This window comes from Triticum dicoccoides, chromosome 2A (assembly GCF_002162155.2).
Source record: "Triticum dicoccoides isolate Atlit2015 ecotype Zavitan chromosome 2A, WEW_v2.0, whole genome shotgun sequence".
Taxonomy (NCBI): Eukaryota; Viridiplantae; Streptophyta; class Magnoliopsida; order Poales; family Poaceae; genus Triticum; species Triticum dicoccoides.
In genome coordinates, this window is record NC_041382.1 from 112,240,985 (window position 1) to 112,254,889 (window position 13,905).

General features: G+C 46.5%; 1 protein-coding gene across 1 annotated transcript; it reads left to right on the forward strand.

Annotated features, from left to right (window-relative positions):
* On the forward strand, window positions 1–781 carry LOC119359124 (protein RALF-like 33). Its single transcript, XM_037625448.1, has one exon. It carries the CDS (start codon window positions 187–189, stop codon window positions 559–561), a length of 375 nt encoding a protein of 124 aa, XP_037481345.1. The 5' UTR covers window positions 1–186; the 3' UTR covers window positions 562–781.
* Window positions 782–13,905: the final 13,124 nt, after the last annotated feature.

A 13,905-nucleotide genomic window follows, 5' to 3' on the forward strand; every position in this document is an offset into this window, starting at 1 on the left:
CCGACGTGCGGCCGCCCTGCTCCCTCTCCAAACCCACTTCCCCCGCATCTCCCCTCCATCTCCCCCTCCTCCCACTCCCTTCAAAGAGAGAAGAAAGCTGGGAGAGATCCACCCTAGCTGCAGACCGACAAAGCGACCGCGACTCAAACCCGCAAGAAACCAGCTACCGGACAGTCGAAGACTGGCATGGCAAGGCTCGGCGTGGCCTTGCTCGCGCTCCTGGCGGCCGCGGCGGCGGTCGCCTGCCTGCCGTCCCCGGCCTCCGCGGGCGAGCTGGCCTCCATGCTGCTGTCGCGCGCGGCGGCCTGCGACGGGATCATCGGGGAGTGCGGCGTGGACGAGGACGAGGAGATGGCGCCGGGCGCCGGCGAGGCCCTGCGCCGGTCGCTGGCGCGGAAGTCGACGGCCAGGTACATCAGCTACGCGGCGCTGCGCGCCGACCAGATCCCCTGCGACAAGCGCGGGGCGTCCTACTACATCAACTGCGGGTCCATGCAGCAGGCCAACCCCTACACGCGCGGCTGCTCCGCCATCACGCACTGCGCGCGCAACATGAACTGATCCCTCGTCCGTAGGCCTGGTGGATCTTGCGCGCGTACGGCAGTGATCGATGCGTACGCACGGAGCGGCGAGGAGGTGTGTGGCCGTGCGAGCACCTAATTACCAATTGTATTTGTAGAACGCCCGTGCATTGCTACAGACTAATGATTATAAATAAATGAAGCTGACTGTACAAATTTACAAGTTACTTATGTCTCATAGCTTGTCCTTTTTGTCACGAGACTGCTACACCAAACACTTAGCTTCACATTAACCCCAATTATCATCCTCAATGAGTTTATCATCTTCCTCGATAACAATTGCGTGGAGACAACAAACATGAGCATTGATGGAAAGAGACGGTTTAATACGATCACGCTGTAGCCTTGGGGCACAATTTCGCTTTCTTCCCATGGCACCTAATTGTATGCGTTTGTGCTGCTATACATCATTGATCCAACGAATTTAACGACTGCTATTGTTTTTTAATGATGATGAGTAGTAGTTTCTATGTGTCCATCATGTTCATGCTACTGCCATGCATGGCAATTTATTCCTTTTGGAACTTGTCTTCGTATTTGAAAAAGAGCGGAGTTTTATTTTTGGACATGGTTAGCGAGCGTCCATCCTCTCATACTCCATGACTTTTAGGGTCTCACAATTAATTAAGGTATTCAATTTAAAATTGAGTCATTCGATTTTGATCGGATCAACAATATTTTAAGGAGCTCTCTCATTTAATTCTTTTAATTCACTATGTTCTTTACTTTTGGAGCTTTTCTGTACAATCTAGGTATTTAATTTTGAATTTAGTTCACAACTTTAACTAAGTCAACAATTTTTGAAATCAATTGGCAATAACTGGCCTATAAAAAGAGTGAATTATGCACCCTCTAACCACCTAAAAAAAGAAGCGCCAACATGTGATATTGTAGCACCAACATAATACATGTTATCACCGACATAGATTTTTTCCCCACATAAGTATGGGTAGATTAGCAAATAATATTGAATCACACCATAAAAGACCCACCAAAACATTGTATTATAAACAAAAAGAAAACACACTCCATCATCATCCCTAATTTTTAAGACCTCACAGTCAATTGAGGTTTTCAATTTCAAACTGAGTCATCTGATTTTGACCGGGCCAACAATTTCTTAAGGAGTTCTCTCATTCAATTATTTTAATTCACTATGTTCCTTAATTACGAAGCTTTTTCATTTGATTGAGGTATTCAATTTTGAATTTCGTTCATGATTTTGACCTAAGTCAATAATTTTTGAAATCAATTAGCAGGTACTGCCCTATAAAAATATATTAATCCCGCGTACCCTCACACCACATAGAAAAAAAACGCAACATGTGATATTGTAGCATCAAACACTTAAACAATATATCATCAAACATTCAAACAAATTGAAAATAAACATTCTTGGGCGAGGAGAGCAACGTGGACGCCACGGTCGGCGGCAAGGTGGACTTCCGGTTCCTCCCGTTCGGCGTGGGCCGGCGCAGCTGCCCGGGCACCATCCTCGCGCTGCCCATCCTGGCGCTCGTCGTCGGGAAGCTCATGAGGAGCTTCGAGATGGTGCCCCCGCCAGGCGTGGACAAGCTCGACGTGAGCGAGAAAGGCGGGCAGTTCAACCTGCACATTGCCAACCATTCCACCATCGCCTTTCACCCCATCTCACCATGACCAATTACTTCAACCCAAAAGCCTGCTCTACATGCACAATTACCCTTTTCGGATTACAAATATATTATAGGAAAGTATGTCAGTTGATTTAAGGGGTTTATAAGGAGCGATATGGCTCATACTACTATATAGTTTTTTTTTTGAAATGAAAGGTAGATGAGATTCTACCTTATATATTTCAAAACAGGCCAAGGCCTGGGACCAAAGTATCGATTACATGAAGCTTACATTGAGCACCGTAGTGCCATGGCTATAAGCAGCCATTGGAAAGAGAGAAGAACAAGGCAAGCTAGGAGAGAAAAAAGAGTGCTACAAAGCTAAATTAGTTCAGGAGGTACATCCAGCTCGTGATAGCATCTTTGTCAGCCTGCCATTTAGCCATGTGCTGCCAATCCTGAAGGAGTTGTGACATATATCTTTTGAGATAGGACGGAGGCCATCTGTTGTTGTTGAAAACTCTGTCGTTTCTCGCGTGCCAGAGAGTGACTGCAGCCGTAGCAAAAAGAATGTGCACTCCTCTAGAGTTGATCCAAGCCCGCTCAGTGCTGTATATAAAATGAACGATGTCCGTGGAGCTACAGGCAAGGTCGTCCATATGGAACGCGACCCAGATAACAGAAGCCGGGTAGCAGCGTAGGACAATGTGGCTGGCAGACTCGCTGGCAGGGCAAAGGTCGCAGTCCTGGTGTTCGGCAAGTAGGGACCAATGTTTCCGAAACATGTTATCCCTTGTGTTTAGTCGCCCCCAAAAAACCAACCAGAGAAAGACGCGGTACCTCAGAGGGATGATCTTGTCCCAAACCCAAGAGCTGAACTCACAGGCCACACCTCTGAAGGTAAAAAGTTGATATACTTGAGAAGCAGTCAGTGGCTTATGATGTATAGCAGAAATTCTGACATCCGAGCCGGAAGCTGCAGCATCTGTAGGAGGCGGGGGCAGAAAGGAGTGCAGCATCTGCAATTCCTAGCCGGCAGAGGCAGACAGGTTGGGGTGTAGTTGAATGCACCAGGCGTTGTTGCAGAGCTGAGAGGCCACCGTGCAAGTGTCATCTTTAGCATATGAGAAGAGGGCGGGCAACAAGAAATGTAGCCGCCCCGCTGGCAACCAGTGATCATGCCAGAAGGAGATGAGCTTGCCAGGACCCACAGAACATTTGGAGGATGCCAACACTGTAGGAATGAAACGTTTGAGGTTCTTCCATATAGCCGTGTCACGGTTTGAGCCCTTGAGGGGGATAACGTGCATACATTACTGCTGAGCAAACCATTGAAAGCAGTGGATTTCCGAGGTCTGCGAAACTCTAGCAGCAAACTTGGTGAGCAAAGCTTGGTTATGGGCAGGAAGGTCCCTGATGCCCAAACCACCTGCAGATCTTGGGAGAGTGACAAAATGCCAGGCAACGAGGCATTGGCCTACCTTGACTGTGCTCCTGCCTTGCCAGAAGAAAGCCCTCAGCAACTTTTCCAACATCCTAAGTGATTCCTTAGGCCAAAGGAAGCATGACATATAATAAATTGGGATGCTAGCAAGGACTGAATTAACCAGAGTCAAGCGGCCACCAAAAGACAGAAAGGTAGCAAGCCAACCTGATAACCTCTTGTCCACTCAATGAATGATAGGCAGGAGTAGGCCATGCTTAATCTTGTGCAAGGAGAGCGGCAGGCCTAGGTATGTGCACGGAAAGCTTGAGATGGGGAAGCCAAACATGTCAGCAATTTCCTGTGTGCTGTTCAGGTCGATGCAAATAGGGATCATAGTGCTCTTGTGGTAGTTGATTTGTAGTCCGGTGAAAGCTGAGAAGTCAGACAGGATCTGTTTGACGATGGCTGCTTGCTGATTGTTACCTTGGAACAAAAGAAGTGTATCGTCAGTGTATTGAAGCACTGGGTACATTCGGTCAGAACCAAGCGGGTGTATCAGACTGCCGTCTTCAAACCTCAAACAGCACAACCTCTGTAGGACGTCAGCGACCAAAATGAACAGGTATGGCGAGATGGAGTCACCCTGACGAAAACCTCTTTTGGCAACGAACGATTCGCCAAGCTCACCATTGAGCATGATTCTGGAGCTAGTCATGGTCAGAAGTGAAGAGATCCAGCTAATCCATTGTGAAGGGAAACCGCGGGCTTGAAGAACGCTGAAGAGACAGGCCCAGCTGACAGTGTCGAACGCCTTTCGGAAATCCAGCTTGAGAACCACCATTGGTAGTTTCCTTTTGTGGGCAGTTTGAACCATGTCAGCGGCCATAGCAAAGTTCTCAACTATGGAGCGGCCCTTGATGAAACCAGATTGTAGAGGGTGAACCAGGGAAGGGATATGCATTTGCAATCTGTGGGCAAGGACCTTGCTAGCCAGCTTGGGGACACTATGAACAATAGAAATTGGCCTGAAGTCGCACAGCTCCAGAGGTGATTCCTTCTTGGGTAAGAGGGAAATATGAGCTTATGCCAGAAAGATCCACCTGGTTGTGGTATAACTGTTCAAAAAAGAGCTGTAAGTCCTCCTTGAGCACATTGTGGAAAGCCTTGTAAAACTCATTCGTGAAACCATCCGGGCCGGGGCTGCGATTGTTGGGCGAGCGGTTGATAGCCAGAACAATCTCTTCCCAGGAAAACTCCGTAGCAAGGCAAGACAAATCAGCAGGCTCGTATAAAGCAGTGATATCAACAGTTGGCAATGATGGTGATGGTTGTCCCAGTAGTTCTGAAAAATAAGCGGTGGCAAGTTGCATCTTCTGCTGATCATCAAAGTGTTCCACACCCCCCTAAACAAGGACACGAACTTGATTGCGTTTGGCGTGTCCGTTGGCAGCGGCATGAAAGAACCGGCAATTCTCATCACCTGAGACACACTAGCGGAGCTTAGCTATCCTACGCCAAAAAGCAGACTGCCATTGTATTAACTGGTCAGCTTTGACTGTCGCAAACTTTCTCAGGACTGTCTCGATTGAGGACAGGGGGCGTCGCTCTTCCACAGCATTGAGATAATCCACAACATATTTATTACTATTTATGAGCAAGTCCAAGCCCGGTCTGTTCCTTTTCCAACGCCGGAGGGTGGCACGGACCCTTCTCATTTTGAGGCTGAGCAGAGAGGCAACAGAGAGGATCGGCCTAGTACCACCCCTCCAACTATTAATAATGATCGCCCTGGTCTCGTCCATTTCCAGCCAGTGATTCTCCATCCGAAAAAACCGACTTTTGGGTCTCAAATTGTCAAAAACTACAAGAACATGCACGTGATCCGAGGTGACAGACGGAACCACCGAGGCCGAGGACTGAGCAAAAGTCAGGAGCCAATGAGCATTCACTAGAGCTCGGTCCAGTCGAACCAAAGTAGGATGCTCTCTCTTGTTAGACCAAGTAAAGCTGCGATTAGAGATCTGCACATCATCTAAACCATGGCTTCTGATCCAGTCATTGAACAGCTCCATCATTGCCCAATCCACACGACCACGAGATTTTTCATCCTGGAACCGATACATGTTGAAATCACCAATAACCATCCAAGGTTCAGAAACTGCCTGGACTGTGCTATCCATTGCCTCGAAGAAAGCTTGTCTCTCATGAGCGTCGCAGGGCGCGTACACGGTGGTTATAATGTAGGCAGAATTGGATGAAGTAGAGGATATCCTGATGGAAATATGGTACTTGGAAGCAGTAAGTTCCTGGCCAGCAACAACCGAAGAGTCCCAGGCCATGAGCAGGCCACCAGAGGAGCCGGAGGAGGGCACGACAGCTTGTTGATCAAGGTACGCCGGCAGGAAACTACGGAGTTTCCTGGCAGGGATGGCCTCCAGCTTAGTTTCCTGCAAACAAAGGATGCTAGGGCGACAGGAGGTTATAACATCTCGAACCAAAGAACACTTATTCTCATCTCCCAGGCCTCGAACATTCCAGTTAAGGATTTTCATGGATAAAGGTGCGAACTACCCGTGCAAAAAGAGTGAGACCAACATGTAAGGAAACGAAAAGCAAAGACTCTTGATCAAAGTAGAAGATAGCTAAAGAGCACAAGGCTCAGTACAAACTGACACAGCAGTAGAACACCCTGATGCAGCAACAAGGACGCACCCGAAACAGACTGACATGACACAGGATCACCTTGGTGCAGCGACATAGCGGGACACAAAACAGACACCAAGAGCAACTCGAGCTACGAACAATAGCATACAAAGAACGGGACAAGCTACACAAGCCAAAGCTAACAACAACCAGACACACTAGCAGAGCATAATGCAATCTATGCATTAGGGACAGAAGCGTCGCCCATGGAGGAAGCAGAAGACGCGTCAGAAGTCACAGCAGGACCTACGCCGGCCGAAGTAGAGGAGGTAGCTTCAGCAAGAATGGCCTCCACATTGAGGTCACAGCACCTGGTCAGCTACTTGAGCTTGGCCCTGGTCAGCGGCCAAGGCATGCTGGAGAACTGGAGATCCAGGATGTCGGCGACTGGGACTATCTTGGCCTTCTTGCGGCGATTGGTGGAGGAGTTTGGCCACCGGCTGGAACTGCCGGAGCAAGCGGCGGAGGCGGCGGCCTTCCTCTTGGAAGCACGCTCCACTGAGCCGATGCGCACACCGTCGTACTGTTGGGGAACGTAGCAGAAATTCAAAAAATTTCCTACGTATCACCAAGATCTATCTATGGAGAGACCAGCAACGAGTAGAATGGAGAGTGCATCTACATACCCTTGTAGATCGCTAAGCGGAAGCGTTCAAGTGAACGGGGTTGATGGAGTCGTACTCGTCGTGATTCAAATCACCGATGACCAAGTGCCGAACGGACGGCACCTCCGCGTTCAACACACGTACAGCCCGGTGACGTCTCCCACGCCTTGATCCAGCAAGGAGAGAGGGAGAGGTTGAGGAAGACTCCATCCAACAGCAGCACAACGGCGTGGTGGTGGTGGAGGAGCGTGGCAATCCCGCAGGGCTTCGCCAAGCACCACGGGAGAGGAGAAGAACTTGGGAGAGAGGGAGGGGCTGCACCAAAGGCATAAGGTGTGTTTGGGAGGCCCTCCTACCCCACTATATATAGGGATCCCAAGGGGGGGGTGCGCCAGCCCCTAGGAGATCCAATCTCCAAGGGGGCAGCGGCCAGGGGAGGAGTCCTCCCCCCCCCCAAGGCACCTAGGAGGTGCCTTCCCTTGCTGGGACTCTTCCTTTAGGGTTTCCCCAGGCGCATGGGCCTCTTGGGGCTGGTGCCCTTGGCCCATGTAGGCCAAGGCGCACCCCCTACAGCCCATGTGGCCCCCCGGGGCAGGTGGCCCCACCCGGTGGGCCCCCGGGACCCTTCCGGTGGTCCCGGTACAATACCGATGACCCCGAAACTTGTCCCGATGGCCGAAACAGGACTTCCTATATATAAATCTTTACCTCCGGACCATTCCGGAACTCCTCGTGACGTCCGGGATCTCATCCGGGACTCCGAACAACATTCAGTAACCACATACAAGCTTCCTTTATAACCCTAGCGTCATCGAACCTTAAGTGTGTAGACCCTACGGGTTCGGGAGACATGCAGACATGACCGAGACGTTCTCCGGTCAATAACCAACAGCGGGATCTGGATACCCATGTTGGCTCCCACATGTTCCACGATGATCTCATCGGATGAACCACGATGTCAAGGACTTAATCAATCCCATATTCAATTCCCTTTGTCTAGCGGTATTGTACTTGCCCGAGATTCGATCGTCGGTATACCGATACCTTGTTCAATCTCGTTACCGGCAAGTCTCTTTACTCGTTCTGTAACACATCATCCCGTGATCAACTCCTTGGTCACATTGCGCATATGATGATGTCCTACCGAGTGGGCCCAGAGATACCTCTCCGTTTACACGGAGTGACAAATCCCAGTCTCGATCCGCATAAAACAATAGATACTTTCAGAGATACCTGTAGTGCACCTTTATAGTCACCCAGTTATGTTGTGACGTTTGATGCACCCAAAGCACTCCTACGGTATCCAGGAGTTACGCGATCTCATGGTCAAAGGAAGAGATACTTGACATTGGCAAAGCTCTAGCAAATGAACTACACGATCTTTTGTGCTAGTCTTAGGATTGGGTCTTGTCCATCACATCATTCTCCTAATGATGTGATCCCGTTATCAACGACATCCAATGTCCATAGCCAGGAAACCATGACTATCTGTTGATCACAACGAGCTAGTCAACTAGAGGCTCACTAGGGACATATTGTGGTCTATGTACTCACATGTGTATTACGATTTCCGGATAATACAGTTATAGCATGAATAAAAGACAATTATCATGAACAAGGAAATATAATAATAATACTTTTATTATTGCCTCTAGGGCATATTTCCAACAGTCTCCCACTTGCACTAGAGTCAATAATCTAGTTCACATCGCCATGTGATTAACACTCACAGGTCACATCGCCATGTGACTAATACCCAAGAGTCTACTAGAGTCAGTAGTCTAGTTCAGATCACTATGTGATTAACACTCAATGAGTTTTATGTTTGATCATGTTGCTTGTGAGAGAGGTTTTAGTCAATAGGTCTGAACCTTTCAGATCCGTGTGTGCTTTACAAATCTCTATGTCATCTCCTAGATGCAGCTACCACGCTCTATTTGGAGCTATTCCAAACAACTGTTCTACTTGGAGCTATTCTAAATTATTGCTCCATTATATGTATCCGGTCTCTCTACTCAGAGCTATCCGGATAGGTGTCAAGCTTGCATCGTCGTAACCTTTACGACGAACTCTTTTACCACCTCCATAATCGAGAAAATTCCTTAGTCCACTAGTTACTTAGGATAACTTTGACCGCTGTCCTGTGAGCCATTCTTGGATCACTCTTGTACCCCTTGACTGACTCATGGCAAGGCACACTTCAGGTGCGGTACACTGCATAGCATACTGAAGAGCCTACGTCTTAAGCATAGGGGACGACCTTCGTCCTTTCTCTCTATTCTGCCGTGGTCGAGCTTTAAGTCTTAACTTCGTACCTTACAACTCAGGCAAGAACTCCTTCTTTGACTGGTCCATCTTGAACACCTTCAAGATCATGTCAAGGTATGTGCTCATTTGAAAGTATTATTAAGCATTTTGATCTATCCTTATAGATCTTGATGCTCAATGTTCAAGTAGCTTAATCCAGGCTTTCTATTGAAAAACACTTTCAAAATAACCCTATATGCTTTCCAGAAATTCTACATCATTTCTGATCAACATGTATTCATCAGAAATTCTATAGTGCTCCCACTCACTTCTTTGGAAATACAAGTTTCTCATAAACTTTGTATAAATCCAAAATCTTTGACCATCTCATCAAAGCGTACATTCCAACTCCGAGATGCTTACTCCAGTCCTTAGAAGGATCGCTGGAGCTAGCATACCTTTTAGCATCCTTAGGATCGACAAAACTTTTCTGATTGTATTGCATACAACCTTTCCTTACGAAAACTAGTAAGGAAACTTGTCTTGACATCCATCTGCCAGATTTCATAAATGCAGCTAATGCTAACATGATTCCGACGGACTTTAAGCATCGCTACGAGTGAGAAAATCTCATCGTAGTCAACTCCTTGAACTTGTCGGAAAACACTTCGCCACAAGTCGAGCTTCATAGATGGTGACATTACCATCCACGTCCATCTTCTTCTTAAAAGATCCATTTATCTCAATGATTGCCGATCATCGGGCAAGTCCATCAAAGTCCATGCTTTGTTCTGATATATGGATACTATCTCGGATTTCATGGCTTCTAACCATTTGTCGGAATTCGGGCCCACCATCGCTTCTCCATAGCTCGTAGGTTCATTGTTGTCTAGCAACATGACCTTCAAGACAGGATCACCTTACCACTCCGAAGTAGTACGTGTCCTTGTTGTCCTACGAGGTTTGGTAGTGACTTGATCCGAAGTTTCATGATCAATATCATAAGATTCCACTTCAATTGGTGTAGGTGCCACAGGAACAACTTCCTGTGCCCTGCCACACACTAGTTGAAGAGACGGTTCAATAACCTCATCAAGTTTCCACCATCCTCCCACTCAATTCTTTCGAGAGAAACTTTTCCTCGAGAAAGGACCTGATTCTTGAAACAATCCCTTATTGCTTTCGGATCTGAGACAGGAGGTATACCCAACTGTTTTGGGTGTCCTATGAAGATGCATTTTATCCGCTTTGGGTTCGAGCTTATCAATCCTGAAACTTTTCCACATAAGCGTCGCAGCCCCAAACTTTCAAGAAACGACAACTTAGGTTTCTCTAAACCATAATTCATACGGTGTCATCTCAACGGAATTATGTGGTGCCCTATTTAAAGTGAATGTGGTTGTCTCTAATGCCTAACCCATGAATGATAGTGGTAATTCGATAAGAGACATCATGGTACGCACCATATCAATAGGGTGAAACTATGATGTTCGGACACACCATCACATTATGGTGTTCCGGGCGGTATTAATTGCGAAACAATTTCCACAATGTCTTAATTGTGTGCCAAAACTCGTAACTCAGATATTCATCTCTATGATCATATCATAGACATTTTATCCTCTTGTCACAATGATCTGCTACTTCACTCTGAAATTACTTGAACCATTCAATAATTCAGACTTGTGTTTCATCAAGTAAATATTCTCAACATCTACTCGAATCATCTGTGAAGTAAGAACATAACGATATTCACTGCATGCCTCAGCACTCATTGGACTGCACACATCAAAATGTGTTGCTTCCAACAAGTTGCTATCTTGTTCCATTTTACTGAAACCGAGGCTTTTCAGTCATCTTGCCTATGTGGTATGATTTGCATATCTCAAGTGATTCAAAATCAAGTGAGTTCAAACGGTCCATTTGCATGGAGTTTCTTCATGCATATATACCAATAGACATGGTTCGCATGTCTCAAACTTTTCAAAAATGAGTGAGTCCAAAGATCCATCAACATGGAGCTTCTTCATGCGTTTTATACCATTATGACTTACATGGCAGTGCCACAAGTAAGTGGGACTATCATTACTATCTTATATCTTTTGGCATGAAAATGTGTATCCCTACGATCAAGATTCAATAAACCATTCCTTTAGGTGCAAGAGCACTTATTCAGGTTTAATACTAATCTTGATGGTAGAGGGAGCGTGCGATGTTAGATCACATCAAACTTGGAAACACTTCCAACACATATCGTCAGCTCACCTTTAGCCAGTCTCCGTTTTATTCCGTAGCTTTTATTTCGAGTTACTAACACTTAGCAACCGAACCGGTATCTAATACCCTGGTGCTACTAGGAGTACTAGTAAAGTACACATTAACATAATGTATATCCAATATACTTCTATCGACCTTGCCAGCCTTCTCATCTACCAAGTATCTAGGGTAATCCTGCTCCAGTGGTTGTTCCCCTTATTACAGAAGCACTTAGTCTCGGGTTTGGGTTCAACCTCGGGTTTCTTCATTGGTGCAGCAGCTGATTTGCCGTTTCATGAAGTATCCCTTCTTTCCCTTGCCCTTCTTGAAACTAGTGGTTTCATCAACCATCAACAATTGATGCTCCTTCTTGATTTCTACTTTCGCGGTGTCAAACAACGCGAATATTTCAAGGATCATCATATCTATCCCTGATATGTTATAGTTCATCACGAAGCTCTAGCAGCTTGGTGGTAATGACTTCGGAGAAACTATCACTATTTCATCTGGAAGATCAACTCCCACTTGATTCAAGTGATTGTTGTACTCAGACAATCTGAGCACAAGCTCAACAATTGAGCTTCTCTCCTTAGTTTGCAGGCTAAGAAAATCGTCGAAGGTCTCAAACCTCTTGACGTGGGCACGAGCCTGAAATCCCAATTTCAGCCCTCGAAACATCTCATATGTTCCGCGACGTTTCGAAAACGTCTTTGGTGCCTCTACTTAAACCATTTAACTGAACTATCACGTAGTTATCAAAACGTGTATGTTCGATGTTCGAAACATCGACAAGCGACGTTTGGGGTTCAGCACACTAAGCAGTGCATTAAGGACATAAGCGTTCTAGTGTCCGCATAATCGCTACTGTCAACTTTCAACTATATTTTCTCTAGGAACATAACTAAAACAGTAGAACTATAGCGTGAACTACGACATAATTTGCAAAAGGTCTTTTGACTATGTTCAGGATAACTAAGTTCATCTGATGAACTCCCACTTAGATAGACATCCCTCTGGTCATCTAAGTGATCACATGATCCGAGTCAACTAGGCCGTGTCCGATCATCACGTGAGACGGACTAGCCAACGTCGGTGAACATCTTCATGTTGATCGTATCTGCTATACGACTCATGCTCGACCTTTCGGTCTCCGTGTTCCGAGGCCATGTCTGCACATGCTAGGCTCGTCAAGTTAACCCTAAGTGTTTTTGCTGTGTAAAACTGTCTTACACCCGTTGTATGTGAACGTAAGAATCCATCACACCCGATCATCACGTGGTGCTTAGAAGCGACGAACTGTAGCAACGGTGCACAGTTAGGGGAGAACACTTCTTGAAATTTTGTAAGGGATCATCTTATTTACTACCGTCGTCCTAAGTAAACAAGATGCATAAACATGATAAACATCACATGCAATCATATAGAGTAGTGACATGATATGGCCAATATCATATAGCTCCTTTGATCTTCATCTTCGGGGCTCCATGATCATCTTGTCACCGGCATGACACCATGATCTCCATCATCATGATCTCCATCATCGTGTCTTCATGAAGTTGTCACGCCAACGACTACTTCTACTTCTATGACTAACGCGTTTAGCAATAAAGTAAAGTAGTTTACATGGCGTTCTTCAATGACACGCAGGTCATACAAAAATAAAGACAACTCCTATGGCTCCTGCCGGTTGTCATACTCATCGACATGCAAGTCGTGAATCCTATTACAAGAACATGATCAATCTCATACATCACATATATCATTCATCACATCCTTTTGGCCATATCACATCACATAGCATACCCTGCAAAAACAAGTTAGACGTCCTCTAATTGTTGTTTGCATGTTTTACGTGGCTGCTATGGGTTTCTAGCAAGAATGTTTCTTACCTACGCAAAACCACAACGTGATATGCCAATTGCTATTTACCCTTCATAAGGACCCTTTTCATCGAATCCGTTCCGACTAAAGTGGGAGAGACTGGCACCCGCTAGCCACCTTATGCACCAAGTGCATGTCAATCGGTGGAACCTGTCTCACGTAAGAGTACGTGTAAGGTCGGTCCGGGCCGCTTCATCCCACAATACCGTCGAAACAAGATTGGACTAGTAACGGTAAGCATATTGAACAACATCAACGCCCACAACTACTTTGTGTTCTACTCGTGCAAAGAATCTACGCAATAGACCTAGCTCATGATGCCACTGTTGGGGAACGTAGCAGAAATTCAAAAAATTTCCTACGTATCACCAAGATCTATCTATGGAGAGACCAGCAACGAGTAGAATGGAGAGTGCATCTACATACCCTTGTAGATCGCTAAGCGGAAGCGTTCAAGTGAACGGGGTTGATGGAGTCGTACTCGTCGTGATTCAAATCACCGATGACCAAGTGCCGAACGGACGGCACCTCCGCGTTCAACACACGTACAGCCCGGTGACGTCTCCCACGCCTTGATCCAGCAAGGAGAGAGGGAGAGGTTGAGGAAGACT